This window comes from Ovis canadensis, chromosome X (assembly GCF_042477335.2).
Source record: "Ovis canadensis isolate MfBH-ARS-UI-01 breed Bighorn chromosome X, ARS-UI_OviCan_v2, whole genome shotgun sequence".
In the NCBI taxonomy this organism is placed as follows: Eukaryota; Metazoa; Chordata; class Mammalia; order Artiodactyla; family Bovidae; genus Ovis; species Ovis canadensis.
Window position 1 is genome coordinate 129,327,793 of NC_091727.1, and position 25,735 is coordinate 129,353,527.

Genomic DNA, 25,735 nt, shown 5'->3' on the forward strand with positions numbered 1-25,735 from the left:
GGGGGAAACACAGACTCTACGCTTCAAGGGCCCACACAAAACTTTCATGTGTACTGGGACTCAGGGCAAAAGGAATCATTTGATAGGAGCCTAGACCAGCAAATTTGGAAAACTCATCCATGGCCACAGGACTGGAAAAGGTCAGTTTTCATTCCAATCCCTAAGAAAGGCAATGCCAAAGAATGTTCAAGCTACTGCACAATTGCACTCATCTCACATGCTAGCAAAGTAATGCTCAAAATTCTCCAAGTCAGATAAAAAATAAAAAAAAAAATTCTCCACGTCAGGCTTCAACAGTATGTGAGCTGTGAACTTCCAGCTGGATTTAGAAAAGGCAGAGGAACCAGAGATCAAATTGCCAACATCCATTGGATCATCAAAAAAACTAGAGAGTTCCAGAAAAACATCTAGTTCTGATTTATTGATTATGCCAAAACCTTTGACTATCTGGATCACAACAAACTGTGAAAAATTCTTCAAGAGATGGGAATACCAAACCACCTGACCTGCCTCCTGAGAAACTGTATGCAAGCCAAGCAACAGTTATAACTGTACATGGCACAACATACTGGTTCCAAATTGAGACAGGAGTATGTCAAGGCTGTATATTGTCACCCTGCTTATTTATATGCAGAGTACATCATGTGAAATGCCGGGCTGGATGAAGCTCAAGATGGAATCAAGATGGCAGGGAGAAATATCAATAATCTTAGATATGCAGATGATAACCACCCTTATGGCAGAAAGCAAAGAACTAAAGAGCCTCTTGATGAGAGTGAAAGAGGAGAGTGAAAAAGTTGGCTTAAAACTCAACATTCAAAAAACTAACATCATGGCATCCAGTCCCATCACTTCATGACAAATAGATGGGGAAACAATGGAAACAGTGAGAGACTTTAATTTGGGGGGCTCCAAAATCACTGCAGATGGTGACTGCAGCCATGAAATTACAAGACACTTGTTCCTTGGAAGAAAAGCTATGACCAACCTAGACAGTATATTAAAAACTAGAAACATCACTTTGCCAACAAAGGTCCGATTAGTCAAAGCTACGGTTTGTCCAGTAGTCATGTATGGATGTGAGAGTTGAACCATAAAGAAAGCTGAGTGCCAAAGAATTGATGCTTTTGAACTGTGGTGCTGGAGAAGACTCTTGAGAGTCCCTTGGACTGCAAGGAGATCCAACCAGTTAATCCTAAAGGAAATTAGTCCAGAATATTCATTGGAAGTGGAGAAAGAAATGGCAATCTACTCCAGTACTCTTGTCTGGAAAATCCCATGGATGGAGGAGCCTGGTAGGCTGCAGTCCATGGAGTCACTAAGAGTCGGACACGACTGAGTGACTTCACTTTCACTTTTCGCTTTCATGCATTGGAGAAGGAAATGGCAACCCACTCCAGTGTTCTTGCCTGGAGAATCCCAGGGACGGGGGAGCCTGGTGGGCTGCCATCTCTGGGGTCGCACAGAGTCAGACACAACTGAAGCGACTTAGCAGCAGCAGCAGCATTCATTGGAAGGACTGATGCTGAAGCTGCAACTCCAATACTTTGGCCACCTGAGTTCTTTGGAACTGACTCATTGGAAAAGACCCTGATACTAGGAAAGATTGAAGGCAGGAGGAGAAGGGAACGACAGAGGATGAGATGGTTGGATGGCATCACCGACTTGATGGACATGAGTTTGAGCAAGCCCCGGGAGTTAGTGATGGACAGGAAAGCCTGGCATGCTACAGTCCATGGGGTTGCAAAGAGTCAGACATGACTGAGTGACTGAACTGACTTACTGACAGGCCAGACCTACCTGCTGGTCTCAGAGACTCTCCTGGAGAGGTGTGGGTAGGCTGCAGCTCACCAGGGGGACATAGACACTGACGGTAGTCATATTCGGGAATATTCTACCACATGTACATTCCTGGTAGCTGACATGTTGGATCACTAGTGCCAAGACCTGACCCTACCCAACAGCCTGTAGGCACCAGTGCTGGGACACCTCAGGCCAAACAAGTAACTGGGCAGGGCTTCCTTGGTGGCTCAGTGGTAAAGAATCTGCCTGTGATGCAGGAGACCCAGGTTTGATTCATGTGTTGGGAAGATCTCCTGGAGAAGGGAATGGCTACCCACTCTAGTACTCTTGCCTATAGAATTCCGTGGACAGAGGAACCTGGAGAGCTATAGTCCATGGGGCCTCAAAGAGTTGGACATGACTGAAAGACTAACACTTCCACTTTTCAGACAAGCTGCCTGAAGAAGTCAAAAGCCCACAGCCTCTAGACACGCCCTTAGACATGGCCCTGCCCATCCGAGGGCCAAGTCCAAGCTCCACCCACCAGTGGACAGGCCCTGGCCCCTCCCACCAGGAAGCCTGAACAAGACTCTAGATCCCCCTCATCCACCAGGGGGCAGACACTAGGAGCAAGAAAACTATATCCTGCAACAGAAACCAGTCCTGACCCTGGGATCACCTCAGCCCTGGCCCTGCCCACAGCAGGTCAATGAAACCTTTGGGACACCCCAGACCTCATACCCAACTGTATCAGGAACTAGCCCCCACTTACCAATGATCTGAAACATGCTCTGGGATCCCTGGGCCCAGCAGCCACACTATAGGAACTAGCTCTGCCTGCCAGTAATCCAGCACTAACCTCTGCCATTAGTTGGCACAGCCCCAGAGTCTTCAGGACCCTGACTCCAGCCACCAGTGGGCCAGCACTAGCCCTTGGGCCCCCTTGGATTCTGCAACCAGCCACCTCATGACCAGGCCCTACTAAACAGCTACCAGCAGAATGTGCACAAGGCAGGGCCTGGCAACCAACCAGACTTGATACCAGCTAAGCTAGTAGATGGCCCACAGAGTCAGCCCACCACAACAGAAAGAACCAAATGGCCCTCATAGGGGGAACACCCAGAGCATGTAGCTTGGGTGACGAGAGAGGTGTGCACTTCTGGGACATACAGGATGCCTCCTTCAGAGGGCCAGTTCTCCAAAGTTGAGAAATGTAACTAACCTACCACAGACAAAAAAATACAAATAGCAACTTAGGCAAAATGAGGCAGCAGAGGAATATATTCCAGACACAGTAACAAGATAAAACTCCAGAATAATGAAGTAAAGAGGAGTTAGGCAATCTACTCAAGAATGAGTTCAGAGTAATGATTATAAAGATGATCAAAGAACTTGAGAAGAGAATGGATGCAAAGAGTGAGAAATTAGTTTTTAACAAAGAACATATAAAGAACAACCAAACTGAGATGACAAATCCAAAAATGAAAAATATACTAGAAGATGTATACCTATGGCTTATTCATGTTGAGGTTTGACAGAAAACAACAAAATTCTGTAAAGCAATTATCTTTCAATAAAAAATACATTAATTTTAAAAAAGAAATGAAAAAAAATATATACTAGAAGAATGGACCAGTGTGCATGAAGACAGAGCAGTGGAAATCACTACAGCTGAACAGAAAAAAAAAAAAAAAAAAAACAGAAAAAGAATGAAAAGAAATGACAGTTTAAGAGCTCTCTGGGACAGCATTAAATGCACCAATATTTGCATTATAGGGGTCCCAGAAGAAGAGAGAGAGAAAAGACCTGAGAAAATATTAGAATAGATAACAGCTAAAAACTTCCCTAACCTGGGAAAGGAAACAGGCATCCAACTCCAGGAAGTGCAGAGAGTCCCATACAAGATGAACACAAAGAGGAACACACCAAGACATGATGTAATGAAAATTATTAAAACTAAAGATAAAGAGAGAATACTAAAAGCAGCAAGAGAAAACAAATAACATACAAGGGAACTCCCATAAGGCTATTAGCTGATTTTTCTGCAGAAATTCTGCAGGCCAGAAGGGAGTGACACAATATATTCAAAGTGATGAAAGGGGAAAACCTACAACCAAGAATACTCTACCCAGAAAGATTCTCATTCAGATTTGATAGAGAAATCAAAAGCTTTACAGACAAGGGAAAGCTAAAATAATTCAGCACCACCAAACCAGCTTTACAATAAATGTTAAAGGACTTCTCTGCGTGGAAAAAAAAGATCACAAATAAGAACAAGAAATTTAGAAAATGAAAAAGCTCACTGATAAAGGCAAACATACAGTAAAGGTAGAAAATCATTCAGACAAAACTAGTAAGGAGGTTAAAAGACAAAATTTGTAAAGTCACCTGTATCTACAATAAGCAGATAAAGGATTCAAAAAACAACTAGATGTAAAACATGATATCAAAAACAGTAATCATGAGGGGAGGAGAGTACAAATGCATGGTATTTAAGATGCATTTGAAATTAAGAGATCAGCAACTTAAAACAGTCACATTTATATACAGACTTATACAAAAACCACAAAGCAAAAATCTATAATAGATATACACACAAAAAGAAGGAATCCAAACATAACACTAAAGGTAGTTATTAAATCACAAGAGAACAAAAGAAGAAAAAGGGGGGAAAAGACCTATGAAAACAAATCCAAAACCATTAACAAAATTGCAATAAGAAGACACTTATCAATAATTACTTTAAATGCAAACAGACTAAATTTTTCCAACCAAAAGACACACACTGGCTGAATGCATTCAAAAACAAGACCTATATATATGCTGCCTACAACATATTCACTACAGATCTAGAGACGTATACAGACTGAAAGTAAAGGGATAGAAAAAGGTATTCCACGCAAATGGAAATCAGAAGAAAGCAAGAATAGCAATACTCATATCAGACAAAATAAACTTTAAAATGAAGACTGTGACAAGAGACAAAGAAGGACACTACAAGGGGTGAATCAAGGGATTCAAGGGATGCATCCAAAAAGAAAATATAAAAATTGCAAAAATATATGCACCTAACATAGGAGTACCTTAATATATAAGGCAAATAATAACAGTTATAAAAGGAGAGATTGATAGTAACACAATAATAGTAGGGAACTTTAACACTCTAGTTACATCAATGGACAGATCACTGAGACAGAAAATCAATAAGGAAAGACAGTTATTAAAATAACACATGAGACCAAATGAACTTAATTGGTATTTATATAGCATTCCATCAAAAAACAGCAGAACATTCTTTTCAAGTACACATGGGACATTCTCCTGGCCACAAAATGAGCCTTGGTAAATCTAAGAAAACTAAAATCATATCCAGCATCTTTTCCAACCAGAACTCTATGAGATTAGAAATCAAATACAAGAAAAAACTGCAAAAATCCACAAACACATGGAGGTTAAACAATATGATACCAAACAACCAATGGATCACTGAAGAAATCAAAGAGGAAATTTAAAAGTACCTAGGGACAAATGAAAATGAATATACGATGATCCAAAACTTATGGGTTATAGCAAAAGCACTTCTAAGAGGGAAGTTTATAGCAATATAAGTTTACCTCAGGAAATAAAAATCTCAAACAACCTAAACTGACACCTAAAACAACTAGAGAAAGAAGAACAAACAGTACCCAAAGTTATGGAAGGAAATAAATCATTAAGATCAGAGCAGAAATGAAATAGAGACTAAAAAAAAATGATCAATAAAACCAAAAGCTGGTTCTTTGAAAAGATTAAAAAATTGATAAACCTTTATTTAGCCAGACTCATCAAGAAAAAAAGGGAGAGAACCCAAATCAATAAAATCAGAAGTGAAAAAAGAAATATTACAACTGACTCCACTGAAATACAAAAGATCATAAGAGACTATTATGAGCAACTATACAGCAATAAAATAAACAGCCTAGAAGAAATGGACAAATTCTTAGAAAGGTACAATCTCCCAAGACTGAGCCAGGAAGAAACAGAAACTATGAATAAACCAATTACCAGTACAGAAATTGAATCAGAAATTTTAAAATTCCCAACAAACAAAAGTCTAAGACTGGATGGCATCACAGGTGAATTCTACTAAACATTTAAAGAAGAGTTAACAGCTACCCTTCTCAAACTATTCTAAAAAATTGCAGAGGTAGAAACACTTCTGAACTCATTCTATAAGGCCACTAACAACCAGACACCAAACCAAACAAAGATATCACACACAAAAAAGAAAATTACAGGTCAGTATCACTGATGAACATAGATGCAAAAATCCTCAACACAATACTAGCCAGCTGACTCCAACAATACATTGAAAGGATCACACACCATGACCAAGTGGGATTTATCCCAGGGATCCAAGGACTTTTCAATACCTGGAAATCAATGTGATATACCACATGAACAAATTAAAGAATGAAAACCATATGATCATCTCAATAGATGCAGAAAAAGCTTCTGATTAAATTCAATATCCATCTATTATAAAAACTCTCCAGAAAGTGGAAATAGAAGGAACATACCTCAACATAAGGCCATATATGACAAACACACAGCTAAACATCATAGTCAATGGCAAGAAGCTGAAAGCATTCCCTTTAAGATCAGGAACAAGATAAGGATGCCCACTCTTGCCACTTTTATTCAATATAGTTTTGGAAATCCAGGCCACAGCAATCAGAGAAGAAAAAGAAATAGAAGTAATCCAAATTGGAAAGAAAGAAGCAAAATTGTCACTGTTTGCCGATGACATGATACTATACATAGAAAACCCTAAAGATGCCATCAGAAAACTACTAGAGCTCATCAACAAATTTGGTAAAGTTTCAGGGTACAAGATTAACATACAGAAATCTGTTGCATTTCTGTACACTAACAATGAACTATCAGAAAGAGAAATTACAAAAATAATCCCACTTACTATCACATTAAAAAGAGTAAAATACCTAGGAATAAATCTACATAAGGAGGCAAAACACCTGTACTCCCAAAAGTATAAGACGCTGATGAAAGAAACTAAAGATGACACAAACAGATGAAAAGATATACCATGTTCTTGGATTGGAAGAATTAATATTGTTAAAAACACCATACTACCCAACATAATCTACAGATTCAATGTAATCCCTAACAAGTTAGCAATGGCATTTTTCACAAAACTAGAACAAAAAACTTTCCAATTTGTGTGAAAACAGAAAAGACCTCAAATAGACAAAACAATCTTGAGAAAGAAGAACAGAGCCGAAGGAATCATGCTCCTTGACTTCATACTATACTACACAGCTACAGTCATCAAAACAGTATGGTACTGGCACAAAAAACAGAAGCATAGATCAAAGGAACAGGACAGAAAGCCCAGAAATAAACCCATGTACTTATGGTTAATTAATCTACAACAAGTGAAAGTTGCTCAGTCAAGTCCGACTCTTTGCAATCCCATGGACTATACAGTCCATGGAATTCTCCAGGCCAGAATACTGGAGTGGGTAGCTGTTCCCTTCTCTAAGGGATCTTCACAACCCAGTGATCGAACCCAGGTCTTCTGCATTGCAGATAGATTCTTTACTATCTGAGCCACCAGGGAAACCTAAGAATACTGGAGTGGGTAGCCTATCCCTTTCCAGTGGCTCTTCCCCGCCCAGGAATTGAATCAGGGTCTCCTGCATTACAGGTGGATTCTTTACCAGCTGAGCTATCAGGGAAGCCCAATCTACTACAATGGAGGCAAGAATATACCATGGAGGTAAGACAGTTCCCTCAATAAGTGGTTCTGGGAAAACTGGACAGTTACATGAAAAAGAATGAAATCAGAATATTCTCTAATACCATATACAAAAAATAAACTCAAAATAAATGTAGGACTGGATACTATAAAACTCCTAGAGGAAGTCATAGGCAGAATACTCTGACATAAATTTCAGCAATATTTCTTTTGATCTGTCTCCTAGAGTAATGGAAACAAAAGTAAAAGTAAACAAATGGGACCTAATTAAATGTAAAAACATTTGCATAGCAAAGGAAACTGTAAACAAAACAAAAAGATTACCTATGGACTGGGAGAAAATATTTGCAAATGATGTGACTGCAAGGGATTAACTTTCAAATACACAAATAGCTCATATAGCTCAGTATCAAAAAACAAACAGCCCAATCAAAACATAAGCAGAAGACTTAAATAGATATTTCTCCAAAGAAGCCATACAAATGGCCAACAGGCACATGAAAAGATGCTCAATATCACTAAGCATTAGAGAACTGCAAATTAAAACTACAATGAGGTATCACCTCACACTGCTCAGAATGGCCATCATCAAAAAATCTACAAATAATAAATGCTGGAGACGGTATGGAGAAAAGGGATCCCTCTTATACTGTTGCTGGGAATGTAAATTGATGTGGCCACTATGGAGGACAGTGTGGAAGTTTCTTAAAAAACTAAAAATAGAGTTACCATATGACCCAGCAGTCACACTCCTGGGCATAGATCCAGAAAAGATGAAAAATCTAATTCAAAAAGATATATGCACCTCATTGGTCACAGCAGCACTATTTACAATAGTGAAGACATGGAAGCAAACTAAGTGCCCATCTACAGGTAAATGGATAAATAAGATGTGGTGTGTATATATAATATATGTATATATACACATGCATGTATATATAATGGAATATTACTTAGCCATAAAGAAGAATGAAATAATGCCATTTGCAGAAACATGGATGGACCTAAAGATTATCATACTAAGTAAACTAAGAAAGAAAAAGGTAAATACCACAGGATATCACTTACATGTGGAATCTAAAAAATGATACAAATGACCTTATTTATAAAACAGAAATAGACTCACAGACATAGAAAACAAATTTATGGTTACCAGAAGGGAAAAGGGGGGCTATAAATTAGAACTTTGGGATTAACAGATATATACTACTATATATAAAATAAATAAATAAGAACCTACTGTATAGCAAAAGGAACTGTATTTAATATCTTATAATATTAGAAATAATAGAAAACTGAAAAACTACATATATATATATTTATCACCTTACTGTATACCTGAAATTGACACAGCACTGTAAGTCAACTACATCAATTAAAAAAAGAAATGAACTAGACTTGTTACACAGTCCTGTTCACAGTGATTAAGATGAGGCTCTGTAAGATCTTTGAGGAACCTTTTGAATTACCCATGTCCTCTGATTTGGTTTCTAAAGCAGACCATGAAAAAAAAGAAATTCTACTCATTTTGATTTTCCATGGAGCTTGTTTTCTTTTACTATTATTCTTTGAAATTGCTAAGTATCAGTTCATCAGAAGAAATACCATTCTTTGATCAGTCCACCTGAGTAGAAATTTTCATTCCACAGAAAGCATGACCCACAATTGCTTCTGTCTCATAAAACAACTGCTATCCAAGGGTCTGCTGGCCAGAGAGCTTCTGAACAACAGCTTACCTGCCCCTGTGGTTGTTACTTCCGGCTTGGCTGGAGGAACAAAGGGAGGCCAATGTGATGGATGTTTCTGAACTAATTCAAACATCCTTAAATTTTCCTTTAGAATTTCCTGAGGAGACATAGAATCAGTTGTAAACACTGCAGAGTCACTACATTTCCGTCCAACTGGCAATATATGACTCCAAACCCCAAGAGAGTAATCTGGTTATTGAAAGGTGAAAGCACAGGCTCAACAAATATACCCCTCCTGTACCAGACCCATCCCTCTTCAATTCTAGAAACTGTTGGCCAGGGAAGGAAGGATACTGGTGGAAGGATCTGATGGAAGGCTAGTACCCACTGCCCGTGATCCATCATAAGGTTCAGGTCATTTGCCAGTTGCACGGGACCAACTCAATTTAGGGATAAGATGTTCCTGAAGTGTTGGCTCCAAAGAAATGTGGGTTAATTAAATTAAATCTGCCCCAAAAGAACATCAGTACACGTTGGCATGGTTTCAGTTTTAGTCCAAGACATATGGTATACGTCCTAATTTAAAGACCTTGGTCTTCTCAGAAATTTGTCTTTCTAATGTTAAATGTGATATACAGTTTTGCTACATTCTGAACTAATTTTAGAAAATAATTCTCCATGATGTCTCAGTCAATTATTAACTGGGGTTTCAGATTCAGCTGGGGACTTTGGAATCAATTATTTGTTTACCCATGAAGAAAAATCTCCCATCCTTACACTTAGGAGAGGCTGTGGGATCCCATCTCTCCAACCCCTCTGTTTTGCAACCTGACACCCCACCCAGGGCTCTTTAAACTACTCCCTATGATCTCCCTTCATTCTTTCAATAACCATTGATCAATGTCTCCCACAAAATTGGCATGTGTTAGAAGTGAAGGATGAGGGGGGCAGATACAAAGATTAGGAGCCAGCAAAAGAATAAATATCTTTTGACATAAAGTGTCCAAGAAAAAAGAATAGCTAGCTTTCATATTTACACAGATTTCTGCAAACTGTGTTTCCTTTAAGTGGCAGTGTGGCTATATTTTATCAGTATATAAATAAAACAGTTACTAGAAAGGTAAGCCCCTTAAACCATAATGGAATACACTGAACTGTAAATGGACCATGAAACAAATAGAAAAGTAGTTTGGTTTATTCAACCACCTCAACGTTATAATCAGAGTATAGAATTTGGGCTGACCTATATGAAACTGACATTTTAGGTTAAAATGGTAATTAGTTGAAGATTTCATTGACTCATAACCTCCATGAGATGGAACATTCAGTAGCTAAAAATATCGTTCATTTGACAAAGTAAGCATATTTCAAACCAAAGTTTTCCTTTGGTTTCCCCAAAGTTCTGTATAATTCCCCATATCTTAGTTTCTTTCTCTAGCAATAAAGTCATATCAGGGTGGATTTGTTACTATGAAAAACCGTCTTGGAAAGGAATTATGTTGAAAAATATTTGTTTTTATTAAGACTGAGAAAAACATAGATCTTTACCTTCTGAACAAGGCTACACCAGCTATCAAAGTCTTTCTCTTCTTTGCAGAAAAACCCCTTGGGGGAAAGCAAAAGAAGACAACTTAGAACTGTTCATGACATATATACACTACCCATCTCATATCTCCAGTTCCCTATTGGCCATTCATATATGAATGTCCCTTCTCTAATTTGTTATTTATCCAAAATTATCTTGCCTCAAAAAATGCCCTCCTATGTAGAGAATGGGCATGTGGCCACGGTGGGGGAGAAGGTGAGGGTGGGATGAATTTGGAGATCAGAATTGACATACATACACACACACACACACACACATATGTACACCACCATGTGTAAAACAGATAGCTAGTGGGAAGCAGCTGTCTATCACAGGGAGCTCAGTTCAGTGCTCTGTGATATCCTAAAGGGGTGGGATGTGGAGGGTGGGAGGGAGGTTCAAGAAGGAGGGGATATATGTATACATAGAGCTGCTTCACATCGTTGTACAGCAGAAACTAATACAACATTGTAAAGCAATTATATTCCAATTTACAAAAAGAAGAACTGGTCAGGGGTACCAAGGCAGGCCTTATGTATTGCAGGACAGAGCCGTTGGCCCAGAGTTGTGATACAACATGCGGGCCACTTCCTTTGGCTCTATCCTCCCAGCAATGAGGAGGAAGATTGAGTTTATCACTCTCCCAGATCAGTGCCTCACTAGGACACACACATGCTCATGCATAGTTTCTGCCTCTCTGCTTCTCACTCTTATTCTGTCCCTTTCCCTTTTACCCTATCCCTTTTCCTCCCTGTCTCCCACTTCACACTGTGAGATATACTAACATAAAAACCAATCTCCAAAGCACAGGGTTAATTCCATTACATTCAGTGCACAAATACACCTCCCTAGAAAAAAACTATGCAATAAAACCAGCAGACAAAAGCCAAGTAGTACTTTTAACTAGAGGTATTAATTAGTTAGGTGGCTTTGACCTTAAGGAAATTATCTGTTAGAATAAAGAGAACCATGGGCCTCTTTATCCATACTCAGAACATCCTACAGTACTAAAAGAATGGCCCAAAACAAGAGGAGGACTCTGTCAGCTCTCTAGCACTGGCACTCTGACAATCAAGTTAAACTGGAAGAGAGGATTCAGGCAGGCCTCAGAACCACTGGCTAGTTCCCACATAGCTGCCCCTTCCATGTGTCAACAGCAGACACTTTTCCGGGGGTGGGTGGGGGGAACCCTGCAACTTCCTGGATTGTGTGCCCAGAGGAATGGACATTTTCCACCCAGGAGGTCTTGGCCTCTTATCCCTCCCTATGTTTCACCTTATTCCCTGTGCCTGGGTGGCAATATTTTGGGGGCAAGAAAGAAAACAGAGAAAGATGGTAACAGTAACAATAACGAACATTTCTAGAATGCTTACAATATGCTGGGCACTGTGCTAAGTACCTTATACATAGCATACCTCACACAAGCCTACAAGGAAGGAGCAATTGTTTTGCCCATGGGAGGGATGAGAAGGCCAAAGCTCAGAAAAGTTAAGGAGGGACTCCCCCTCAGTCCATGGCTGGTAAGTGGCTTGGATCCTAACTGGAGCAACTCAGCTTCAGGGCCCATTCCTTCCCCACTGCACTACATGACACTATATTCTCTTGCCATCCTATCTAACAACCTGGATAACTCCCAGGGAACCCAACTGTGATAGGGCAGCGGTGTGTCTCTTGGCCCACCCAACCTTCAGATACCAACCAATGCAACGGAAGGATCCAAGTTCAGGATGTTCATCCGCTGTGGGGGTTGCAGACAATGGAACGTCTGGTCGTCAACCGTTCCGTTCTCTTCAGTGTCAACAAAGGTCTGGGTGGTGTGAGGGTCCAGGAAAATGAGCTCATCACCTGTTTTGAATGACACCTGATTAGCCTTTGAAGAATCACCGGCCCTGGCCCCACTGCTGTCCTTGGAAGGGTCACTCTGGTTGTCCTAACCCCTCCCTTGGTGACAATGGGAATGAGATAACAGAAAGCCGGAAGGAGAGTAAGCATGCTTGAAGGAAGCCACCCACCCTCAAAGCCAATCATTCCAAGTGAATATTTGCCCTAGCATTTACATCTCCTCAAAGTCCAAGTACAAAAATGGAAAGGGACAGGTTTGGGGACAAGGGAGGAATGAGCAACCACAGATGACATGGCGGGCTCGGTGAGCAGCAGTAGCCAAGAGGTGGTAGGTGGAATCACCAGGCCATGAGTCCAGGTGCCATTAGGGAAGCTTCCTGACTCTTTCAACACTGGAAAGCATCTTGCTCTAGACCATAGGTTCTTAGACCTATGGTCAAAGAGCACATTTGGACAAGAAAAAGGCCTTGGCCTCCCAAAGAAATGGGAATGCTGACTGTGCCACAGACGAGATACCAGGGAGGTGACTTCTGGTCTTAATTCGCTAGCAAGTTAGTCAGTGTTAGAAAGTCAGTAATTCCTTGTCAGAAGGCACTGCTTGGTCACATGAGTATCAGCACAGATACATCTCACTGGGAAAACCAGTTTGAGATGATCAACCGCTACAAATGGGAGAAAAAACAATGCTTCATCAAAAGGAAAATGTCTATCCCAATAAGGACTTGGTGGGGGGTGGGATTTGGGATAATAAAATCTCTACTTTTATTTGATATTCAAAGTGTTGAGAGTACCACTAAAGATCATGAGCTGATGTACCTAAGGGGGCACCCCAAACTCACCGTCCGGGCCTGAGAACCAACTGGGCCTCTGTGTTCTAGACTGGATTAGGGAAGCAAAGGCAGATCTGTCTGAGGCAGGGGGATGGGGTAGGGAAGGACACCCCAAAGGTCTCTGGAATGGCATTCAGGATTGTGTTGGGTACATCTAAGTGCTTCTGTTGGCAAAGAGTGTTTCTGACGTCTGATGCCAAGTTTAATTTGTCTCTATCACAAACGTAAGACAAACCACTCCACTCTGTCTTAATTTTCTTGTTTTTAAACTGAGGTCACTTGGCCTGTTCCAGTTAGTTCACAGAGTATTATCAGAATGGGAAGATCTCACTTCTATGAACTGCTTGAAATACAATACAAACGCAGGATGTATCTTGCTCAGACTCTTTGCAACCCCATGGTATGTAGCCTTCCAGGCTTCTACATCCACAGGATTTTCCAGGAAAGAATACTGGAGTGGGTTGCCATTTCCTTCTCCAGGGGATCTTCCTGACCCAGGAATCAAACCTGGGTTTCCCACATTGCAGGCAGACTCTTTACTGTCTGAGCCAGCAGGGAATCCCCTTAAATGATCTGAGTGAATTGACTCTTCTGTAAAACAGCCTTATTATGTGATCTTTTTGCATGGGTTCATGCTCCTTTGGGCTTCCCTGGTGGCTCAGACAGTAAGGAATCCGCCTGGGTTCATGCTCCTTTGGGCTTCCCTGGTGGCTCAGACAGTAAGGAATCCACCTGCAACGTGGGAGACCTGGGTTCAGTCCCTGAGTTAGGAAGATCCCCTAGAGGAGGGCATGGCAACCCACTCCAGTATTCTTGCCTGGAGAATCCCCATGGACAGAGGAGCCTGCTAGGCTACAGTCCATGGGGTCGAAAACATGGGGTCAGTCAGACCTGACTGAGTGACTAAGCACACCCACGTGCTCATTCAAAAATTGCACAGCCATGTGTCTAACTTACTGACTAGCCAAGTTGTTAGTTCAAACCAGTGGTCAGTCTTTGACAGGAAAGGAAGCATTTCTTCTTCCAGAGGATCCTGCGCCTTCTGCATTGGCAGGAAGATTCTTTTAGTGCTGAGCTACCAGCAAAGCCTTTGGTTTAAGGTACTGGGAATAATAACAGTGTCCTCTCTGAGTCTGGCCCTTTTCCATGTGTGTGTGTGTATATCTGTATGCGTATGTATGTATGAGTGTATAGTGGAGCTCTGTGGGTTGGCCCATTTCTGACATTGCTTAAAAGAGATAGAGTAGATTGAAAAAGCCCTAGAAATTACATGGGGACTGTATCAAGGTCTCCAATGAGGCCCAAGAAGAAGGAGCAGGCAGGTCCACCATCTGTAGACACCCAGTTCATGTGACAGAGCTCCCGGTGGCACCCTCTACCAAACCACAGGAGACAAACATCTCTTCTCTAAGCAGAAAACATCACCCAGCCAGGCTGTCACCCTGGCCACAGTCTTGTACACCAGGAGCATCTCCCAGCCTCCTACTGGGCAAGAGACCACTAGAGAAGCAAGGGGGTATGTTAGCACAGACAGCCAAATTGGGGTCAAACTCTGGCTTTGCTACTTTTGAGCTTAGTGACCTTGAGGAAACTACCCCTCTAAGTTTTCCACTAGGCATAAATGGAAATAATGATCTCTACCCCTCAGGGTTAACCCTATCTATCTATTTATCTACAGCTAGATACATCTCTATATTTGTGTTGCTTAGTCGCTAAGCTGTGTCCAACTGTTTTGTGACCCCATGGACTGTAGCCCGCCAGGCTCCTCCGTCCATGGGACTTCCCAAGCAAGAATACTGGAGTGGGTTGCCATTTCATTCTCCAGGGGATCTTCATGGATCAGGGATTGAACCTGTTATCTCCTGCATTGCAGGCAGATTCTTTACCACTGAGCCACCAGGGAAGCCCCATCTCTATATAACTATTGATACTAATCTGTATCTCTCTATAAATGTATTTATATTTCAATATATTATATAAATGAAAAGCGAAAGTATGAAAGTGAAGGTAAAGTCGCTCAGTCGTGTTCGACTCTTTGCGACCCCATGGACGGTAACCTACCAGGCTCCGTGGGATTTTCAAGGCAAGAATACTGGAATGGGCTGCCATTTCCTTCTCCAGGGGATGTTCCCAACCCAGGGATCAAACCCGGGTCTCCTGCATTGCAGACAGTCGCTTTACCATCTAAGCCACTAGGGAAGCCCACATTATATAAATATATATATTATATATTATATAAATATATATTTATATATCATAAACAATATAATAATCCGTGTATGTGCTCAGTTGTGTTCGACTCTTTGTGATCCCATGGACTAGCCCACCAGGCTCCTGTGTCCATGGAATTCTCCAGGCAAGAATACTGGAGTGGGTTGCCATTTCCTCCTCCAGGGGATCTTCCTGACCCAGGGATCAAACCACATCTCCTGTATCTACTGCATTGCAGGCAGATTATTTACCTGCTGAGCCATTGGGGAAGCCATTATCATGGCCACTATATATATATAATTTAATATATATATATACACACACATACATGGAGAGAGAAAGGGGGATGGAGGAAGAGAGAGTACCCTCTGTAGAGTTCCTGGTTCAGAAAATGGAAGCTCTCATCTGTCCCCTCCCTTCAGACGTTCTATCAATCTGGTCCCCCACCCCAAACCTAATACAGTAACTGGGTGAGCCAGAAAGGGGGAGTTGAGGTGACTTTAGAGCCTCAAGTAAAGGTTAAACAGAAGATTTATGAAATTAATGGGCAAATGGACACTATGTAAACCTCTGTTTTGGGAACTGGGGATTGTCACACCTCTTTCATAAGCAGTCCAACTCCACCAAAGTCTCCCCAGCCCAGTGGCCCCCCAAGAGAAGAAGGGCTATGGCAACTTGGCAAATTCTCTCTGGGTAACCTGGGATAAGGAGGCCAGGGTGCCCAGGAATTCATTGAGATCCCTCCACAATTATTTTCCAATCTGTTTTCAGTTTGTCTTTAAGCACAGACAATAGGAATTAGATTTTTGCAACAGTTTCTTTGACAGGAACCCAGAAGCTTAGAAACAGAGAACATCTAAATTTATAAAACTCCAAGTACTGGGTTTTGAACTTTAGAAAGTAAGTAAGTGAACTCGCTCAGTCGTGTCTGACTCTGCGACCCCGTGGACTGTAGCCTACCAGGCTTCTCCGTCCACAGGATTCTCCAGGCAGGAATACTGGAGTGGGTTGCCATTTCCTTCTCCAGGGGATCTTCCTGAACCAGGGATCAAACCTGGGTCTCCCACATTGGGGGCAGATGGTTTAACCTCTAAGTCACCAGGGAAGATTTAGAAAGTAAAAGCCTCCACTTTTCAAATGTTCCACCAAGCTGTAGTTCTTAAACTAGACCAGGAGGTGGCAGCATTCAAGAGCGAGCCCAGCAACTGCAGGGAAACCCCACCTTAAGGAGAGAAGAGTAAGCAGCTGAAAGCAGCACTGGGCTCAGGCTGGCTCTTTACTGAGTGCTTTACTGTGAGGTGACAACATGGTGAGCTGGGGGTCAGCCCTATTTTCCATAAAGGGAACCTGAGACTGAAAGAGTTGACTCTCTTTTCCTACTGTCACACACTGAGCCAGCGGGAGGCAGGCCACATACAGGGGCCAGGTCTGTCTGTTCCCACTCACCTCACCTCCCTGAATCTCTGAGGAAGAGACGGGTTGGGAGGGTGGCCAAGTTCATCTCACCGTGTCCTCTGCACATCCCTCACACCATTCCCCAGGCCTGCTCTGGCTGTCCTTTGTACCCTAAACTCGCAAGTTCCTCAGAGCCCACTCTGGCCAGAGGTGGCGCTATTCCGCTTCCCTGGCCACATCGCTCCCTTACTCTGCGGCACTAACCAGGTATCCAGGCCCCTGGCACTCAAAGTGTGGCACCAGCGGTATCTGCCCTACCTAGAGAGAAATGCAGGCTCTCAGGCTCCACCCCAGACCTGCTGAACCTGCGTGTTAATCTCAAGGTGATTCGTGTGCACATGAAAGTTTGGGAAGAGCCGGGCTGCTCCTTTTGTGTGCCAAGGGCCTTCAATGCCTCTGGTCACAGCTAGTGAGGAAGATGGCTGGGTTTCCAGAGGTGTCCACTGAGGCAGGAATGTCAGGCTGCTCATCAGGATCCACAGTTGCTTAGTTGTTTTAAGGCTGAGCCTCCATTATCATAAAAGGGATACCTCTGTTTTCACCTCCTCTAATTTCCACCCAGTCAAGCCTCTGAACAATAAGCTAGCAGGCCCAGCTGTGTGGTCTTGGGAAGTCAGAGGATGGCTCCTGGCCCAACTGCCCAAGCTCCAGTAAGGAGGGGATCGGCAAGGCCGGGGAAGTGAAGCCCTGCTGCCCTGGGTCCCAGAGGGAAAAAGAGGTGCTGAAGCAATGCTGTGACCTTGGGGTCGTCCAGTGTGAACACAGCCATGGAACCATCATATTGAGAGGCAAAGAGATGGAGACACTGGTCTCTGTGAGGCACAGGTAGGTGTTACTCTCCAGGCTAGAGGCAGGATGAGCTGCCTACAGGCCACAGCATCTCCAGGCTAGGCCAGGGCCTCCTAATTGGAATTGCCTGGTCTTCCACGCAGACCTTGTTGGGCCCGCCCTCCCCTAGCCCACGGTGACTTACTTGTGATTACTCTTTTCTTACCTAAGAATCCTATGAAATAATAGGCGTTATTTGGTTTTCCTCCTAATGCCCCTAAAGACTGTGGCATCTTAAAACACTCCTGGAGGGAAAGAGAACGCAAGATTCTCAGCTCACATGTGGACTGCTGCTCACGGATCTCCGGGCTCACGATGGTGGTGGGATGGGCAGGCCACAGGCGGCTTGGGGAAAGGTGTGACTTACTTTGAAGGCGTCGACATAGACGGGGTTTATTTGGTTTATGCCTAGGCGGAGGGGCACAATAAGCAGCAAGGGTTTCCAGGCCGTGCAGCAGGCCGAGGGGCCCTTACTTTGGGTGGAAGCAGTCAGAGACTCCAGGGGCCTCTCAGCAGGTGTGTCGGCACTCAAAGACAGGGTGCGGCACATTTTTTCTAGAAACAGAAGACAGGGCTAGGTAAAAAAGGGGGTACCCAGCCCTAAGAGACACACCATGGGCAAGACTAAGGGAGACCTGACGTGACAGTCCTCACCTGGAAGGCCCTTCCCGCTGCCACCGGGGCCCTGCTGCCCTACTTGCTACAGGAAGCCCAGGGTACTCGTCCAGCCCTTACTTCTCTTCCTTCTGGCAACTGAACACTCCTTGTGTCTCCTCAGATATGATGGGCTCATTGGGAGAATCTCATTTGTCAACTAGGCTACAAAGGCCTTGGAAACAGGGACTGGATCTGTTGGTCTCTTGAGCCCCATGTTGGAGAGTACAGTGGAGGCGGGGGAGGCCAGAGAAGACCCACGGCTGGTTTAACTGATTATCTGCACTTGGGGTGTCCTGCAGGGAAAGAATCTGGTACTTCACTGAGGCACACCAAAGATCCTCTCATTTCTTCCCCTTTCAGAAAGCTGAAAGGGAAGAGAAAAAAGGGCAGAGGCAATGATTAACCAGAGCCCTGTGCTCCCCTGTCTTGCTAGAGGGGCAGGCCAGAGAGAGCATGTGTATTTACTCTTTCTCTTTCTCTCTCTCTCTCACTTTGTCTTTCTTTCTCCCTCTCTTCCCCCAACATGTTCTCAATGGTAAAGAAGAACCTCCATACCCAACCACCCGAGAAGGTAAACCAGCCAAGGACTCACTGATATCTTCGATGACCACGGTGTTATCCATTGAAACATAAACAGCCAAGGAATTCCATTCATCAAATAAAGCAAGTTTTCTGCAAAGCAACATACAATGAAGTCACAATTGGGGAAGATGGACATCTCGGCAGAAAATAGTACCACCTACATAAGTCCAGTGTTCCAGAAGTTACCGAATGCTGAGCCACACAGAAGTTGTTCTCTCTGTGGGATTCAGGTCAGGTCTGGCTCCTTTGACCAAGCTCTGGAGTATTCCACGTCCAGGGACTTTGAAAATGCCAGAGTCACTGTTTCTGAACCTCAGAAAGAAGGCCTTACTTTTTATAAAAATGGAACAGGCTGCCTCGAAAAATGATGTTACTCCTACTGGGCAAGAGAGGACCAGCACACCTGCTCCCAAGAGATTTTGTTTTCTTTTCTTAAATGTGAGACATTCTGACTTATTGCTTTAAAAAAAAAAAAGGAAAACTGTTACTTAAATATATATATATGGGCTTCCCTGGTGGCTCAGAGGTTAAAGCGTCTGCCTGCAATGTGGGAGACCTGGGTTCGATCCCTGGGTTGGGAAGACCCCTGGAGAAGGAAATGGCAACCCACTCCAGTATTCTTGCCTGGAAATCCCCATAGACAGAGGAGCCTGGTGGGCTACAGTCCATGGGGTTGCAAAGAGTCAGACACAACTGAAATGACTTAGCACGAACACACACACATACCTGTGTGTATATGTATATGTGTGTGTGTGTGTGTGTGTGTATTTGTTTAGAAGCATATATAATACAAAGAATAAGCCCCAGGGAAATCCAGAGGGAGAGAGAAACAGATAGAGGAGATGATCTCTTCGTTCCCTCCCCAAGTGCAGTAAGAATGTTGTCCCAGGAGACTTGCTGGGCCTTGTTGGTCAAGAACTGAAGACATAGAACCATAGAGCGTACTAAATTGCGTGACTTCAGAGGCTTCCCTGGTGGATCAGCTGGTAAAGAATCCACCTGAAATGCAGGAGGCCCCAGTTCAATTGCTGGGTTGGGAAGATCCCCTGGAGGAGTGCGTGGCAACCCACTCCAGTCTTCTGGCCTGGAGAATTCCATGGCCTGTATAGTTCATGGGGTTGCAAAGAGCTGGCCACAACTGAGTGACTTTCACTTTCAGAGGAGATTAGAAAGAAAACCCAGTTAAAAGAGAGATTATCTGAGTAAAATATGTTATCTATTTCTCCCTTATTTTCTTCTCTAGCCAGTTTGAAGAAGACATTTTTAACCTGGCTACTATGGGATTTTGGGGTAAAGCCCAGTCTCAATGACCAAAAAAATGAAACAAAAACACATTCTCTCCCAAACTAAAGTAGCTCCCAATAAGAGGTTAGTTACCATTATATTTTCATTTCATTCATTTTATCTTTCCCCAAAATAATAATAATGTAATCATTATCATCACATAGTGCTGTTCCTTATAATAACATTCATGATGAGTAAGAATCCACCTAAATTCTTTTTAAAATGTATGTTTCCATTTACTTGTTACTGGGAAGTTCAAATTTTAGAAGAAAGAAGCAAATTCTGAGGGATGTCATTTATAAACCAACCATATCAAACTAGGTTTTGGGATCAGCACAGCCATTCCAATTTTTTATACTTTCTACCCTGGCTTCTTGCAGTGGTTCCTAAAATACCACCAGATCCTCCCTCACCCGAGCAACAATGGCCCAAAACGCACTACAGACTAAAGTAAGAAAGTGGCCTCAGAGAAGCTGCACTGTTAGCAAAGGGTGATTCCAAGATAATACGTTTCACTTGGGTCCCCAAGAAATCCAGACTACTCCCCTCACAAGCACATTTCCAAACCATTCGAGCTCACTGAAGGTTGGCTAATAACTGAAACAGTGCCCCATTTGTGTTTTGCATGAAGCAGGTCCTGTCATCATGCTCCAGAGAGCCTAAGAATTAAAGTAGCTACCAAAGAAGGCTGCAGCTGCTAAGTCGCTTCAGTCGTGTCTGACTCTGTGCGACCCCATAGACGGCAGCCCACCAGGCTCCCCCGTCCCTGGGATTCTCCAGGCAGGAACCCTGGAGTCGGTTGCCATTTCCTTCTCCAAGGCATGAAAGTGAAAAGTGAAAGTGAAGTCACTCAGTCGTGTCCGACTCTTAGCGACCCCATGGACTGTAGCCCACCAGGCTCCTCCATCCATGGGATTTTCCAGGCAAGAGTACTGGAGTGGGGTGCCATGCCTTCTCTGACCAAAGAAGGCTGCTGCTGCTGCTAAGTTGCTTCAGTCGTGTCCGACTCTGTGCAACGCCATAGACCCCATGGACTGAAACTTACCAGGCTCCTCCGTCCATGGGATTTTCCAGGCAAGAGTACTGGAGTGGGGTGCCATTGCCTTCTCCGATGGTTTCAATTTTCTGATGCCTAAATCTGATGCCTAAATCAGCATCAAACTCTGGCTGCCATTTTCATTCACTCATTCATCAGGTATTTATTGAGCACTTACAGGTACAGGGTAAAGCACCTGCCTGTAATTCGGGAGATCCATGTTCGATCCCTGGGTTGGGAAGTTCCCCTGGAGAAGGAAATGGCGACCCACTCCAGCATTCTTGCCTGGAGAATCCCATGGATGGAGGAGCCTGGTGGGCTACAGTCCATGGGGTCGCAAAGAGTCAGACACGACTGAGGGAGCTCACTTCACTTCACTTCACTACAGGTAGCAGGTGGTTTAATGTGCTAATGTTATAGGAGTGAACAAGGAAAACACAATTTCTGCCCTCATGAAGTTTCCATTTGGTAATAGGCTGTCAGGAAGGAGAGTGACAATAGGTGAGGTGGCCTGTGGGTGTAAGTGCCAATGCCACTCACCCCATTCATTTCCAAAGCATTGGTCCTGGTCTCTCCATGTTGCCTCTTGCTGTGGGAGGTGAATTCTGGGACTTAATAGGACAGCAGCAAAAGGACCATGCTGGGGTACCCTGAGTTAACTAAAAGATGACAAACTGATTCCAAGACTCCCTTGGGGTTTGTGTCTTCCAATAGGTGGAAGTTCCTTGAAGCAAGAATTATACCTAATTTATTTTTGTACACCCAATACTTAGCATAGTAGAGGTGCCCAATAATTGTTGAATGAATCAATGAAGATTTTTTTAAAATACCATACAAGGTGGGAGTCTGTGCCTTCCCTAGGCTGGTTCAGGCTTCCCCCTCATCCTTAGTACAAACCCTTTGGCTTCAAAGTAACCCTCAGGCTGATGGTTGAGTGTCTGAGCACCAATCTATCGAGGGGATATGGGATGAGTCCTGAAGGGCCTCTACCTGGACTGGTACTCATGACTACAACTCTGATAAACAAAGACAGTTGTCTACACACATTACACACTTCAAAGACGTATTTGAGCAAAAGGGTACAGATGTTTGGTGGCTCACTGGGATGGCAAGAACCGCTTGGTTGATGGGATACTGAGCTGGCGGAGGCAGGCATAGGAGACAGTAGAATAAGGCTCACGCCCAACCTTTTTACTTACTTCAACACCTGTGCAACTGTATTTGGTCCAAACCATTCGCCAATTGATTTCCCTTCTCCTACGCCCATCTGTGCTGTTTTCATGTGGAAAAAATAAACATGTCAGCGAAAGGTCTTCCAACAAACCACAAATTCCTAATTTTCTGCATAAATAATTAAGCAGATAGATGACTTAGTGGAGCCACATATAAAGCAGGAGACAAGAAAAGCAAGTACAGGGATTTTCTTGGTGCCCCAGGGGCTGAGATGCCGAGCTCCCAATGCAGGGGACCTGGGTTCAATCCCTAGTTGGGGAACTGATGCAACTAAGTTCACATGCCACAGCTAAAAGATTCCATGTGCCAAAATGAAAGATCCCACATGAAGTAAAAAATTTTAAATTAAAAAAAAAAGAAAAGCAAGTACAGGCAAAGTAAGCTGAATTTCAGTGTTTCTTTCCTTTTAATTGGACTATGCAACAGAAAGACAGGCTTTAAACTACTCATGTGACCTTACCCATTTGATGGATAGAGTAGCAACAGTCTTTTCTATCTAAGAAGCACTGTAGGATTCGTTGGTATTCTTTGGGTTGTTCTTTCTGTTTCTCCCAGTTCCAGTCTTTTTAGGAAAAAAAGAGTTAAAATCATGTTTATAACCATTTGTTATCTCTGCAGTCTTACTCTGACTACAAGGTTAGAAGGAAAACAAAGGCATTACATCTAGAAAGTGGGAACGATCAGGTCAGAATACTCCCAAGTATCTTTAATATTGATGACCAAGACATCTGGAAACGGATTTCTTTCAGAGACTCAGTGGGTGTAAAGTAAAAACAAGACAAGAAATTGACCAAGAAATTGACTTTGCCCATGAGCTGGAGTTGGATAAATATTACTTGAAAACAGGGATACAAGCCCTTTCTGGTCAGCTACTCAGTGACCAGGATGTCACCTTAAAACCCAGCAGTATATCCAGGTCTCATTCAGACACTGTAGTGTCTCACGTCCACACAAACACCAGTGGCTTTGGTTTGTATATTTCAGCAGCACTGACAAGAGTCTCATGGAGGGTGAGGGGAAGTGCCATCCTGACACACCAGTATTTCCAGGGGAATAAAAACAATTTGCAAATAAGAAGGCTTTTTTAAAGAAATGCACACTGCCATTTTTTCCACAGCCTTTTTAAAAGGCCACATTGAGCTTTGGAAAAACAAATACCTTTGTTATCAGGTGTTGATGGTTTCCTTATGACCAAAACTAAAATAATTACACCTGTAGAGATCTGATCTGTGCCTCGGGCACAGCCCCCCAGTTCTACAGGGGCTGCTTATGACTTGCTGAAGACAACTCTGAAAAAACTCTCATTGTTACCTCTGTGGACAGGACACACTGTTCCCAGTCCCTCAGCTCTAGGAACTCTGTCTAATGGGAGAGATTTCTGAGTCTTAGTTGGCTTCCAAGACAGAAATTTCTCTCCTGAGGTTTTAGAAAGTGTTTGAATTCACAAGTGAAATCTACTGGAAGGCAAAGGCCATTATCTCCAGAGTCTTTGGTTCTCTTTACTTTTGTATTTCTGAAACCAAATGTTTAAACTTTATATCCAGCAGTCTTCAGAGGGTGAACAGCATTCAACTGTTTTTCACCAGCTACTGAACTGTCTGACTCTGGGGGAAATCCTGATTAGCTGGCTGGTATGTACCACTAAATATTTACTGATGACAGTGATAAGTCAACTAATACCCCACCTCAACTGCAAAATAACCAAAAAGGAAATGCTCCAAAATACTTTATAAAATCACATCTTCTCATTCGAATATCTTAGCTATGAGATCTATTTCCACATTCTTCCTGCTACTTGCTTTTACATTAAAACAATTGAGACTGCTGATTGTGGGGAAAACTCCCCAGTTTGCTCTCCACAAGATTCATTTCCAGAAGAATCATCTTGAAGTGTTTCATAAATGAGAAAGTAAAAACAGTAAGAATGGATCTGTTCCAAGAAGTATGTGTACAGTAGAGAAATCACTGGACAAGGAGACAGAAGACCTGCATTCTATTCCCAAATCCATGACTCTTGCTGTTCAGCCTGGGGCAAGTCACCTTATTTCCTGAGCCTCAATTTCCACATCTGTTAAACAGAAATTATGATACTACCCAGGGGATGCAGGCACGGGACATTCTAAACCCTGAAAAAAAGGCATGAAGCCCTAAAGCCTCCCCAGACTCTTCTCCAGTCTTCTCCGGTAACCGCAGGAGTATGTGTGAGGTTGTACAGTCAGGGAAAGGGAGTCAGTTGTTGTACCTCTGAATCTCAAGGAGTAACAGCTGAAGATTTCAGCAGCCCAATCTCATCCAAGATGGCCTTTCATTCCCTCATCCCCAAGGCAAACCAGACTTTCACCCAACTTCCTGAACTGGCATCTAACCAAGGTCAGCCCACGGGAAGTATGCATATGTTTTAAGAAAGCAAGACTCGAGTGTTCCAACAATGATTACTGGAAGGTTCTAGTTTTAAGATAGTGTGTACTCTTTATTATTTAAAAAATTTTGTAAGCTTTATTGAAGTATGACTGACAAATAAAAATTGAATATATTTAGCTTAAACAGCATGATTTTTAAAAGGATATATGATGTGATAATTTAATAAACCTATACATTGTGAAATGATTATCATAATCTACTTAACACATCTATCACTTCATATACTTTTTCTTTTTTTAAACTTTATTTTTATTTCTTAAATTAATTTATTGGAATATAGTTGCTTTACAATGTTGTGTTGGAAAGTTCTTAATAAAGCAGCCTCCTGAGAAAGCTAATTTAAGGATTCCTTCATTATCAAGTAGACCTCATCAGTGAACCCAAACCAAAAGAGCACTGGTTCCCTCATTAGGCACTTCCCTTAGGTTACTGACATCTTTCACCAGACAAATATTTTAAATGAGGTCAAAAAACAGGCTCACCACCACACCTTCTTCCGGCTCCTTTTGTTATCTGACCTGTTTAAGAACTCACGTGAACAAT

The 25,735-nt window shown here is 42.7% G+C and overlaps 1 protein-coding gene across 4 annotated transcripts in view; it reads right to left on the reverse strand.

Moving 5' to 3' along the window:
• Positions 1-25,735, reverse strand: part of ATG4A (autophagy related 4A cysteine peptidase) — an 81,542-nt gene that overhangs the window by 2,166 nt on the left and 53,641 nt on the right. For all 4 annotated transcript variants that reach the window (XM_070292142.1, XM_070292140.1, XM_070292141.1 and 1 more), the window contains 8 exons: positions 23,232-23,333; positions 22,738-22,810; positions 19,229-19,308; positions 18,347-18,534; positions 18,146-18,224; positions 12,513-12,658; positions 10,777-10,833; positions 9,277-9,385 (listed from right to left, as the gene is read on the reverse strand). In XM_070292142.1, coding sequence (XP_070148243.1) covers positions 9,277-9,385; positions 10,777-10,833; positions 12,513-12,658; positions 18,146-18,224; positions 18,347-18,534; positions 19,229-19,308; positions 22,738-22,810; positions 23,232-23,333 — 834 coding nt within the window. The remainder of the gene's footprint in view (positions 1-9,276; positions 9,386-10,776; positions 10,834-12,512; positions 12,659-18,145; positions 18,225-18,346; positions 18,535-19,228; positions 19,309-22,737; positions 22,811-23,231; positions 23,334-25,735) is intronic.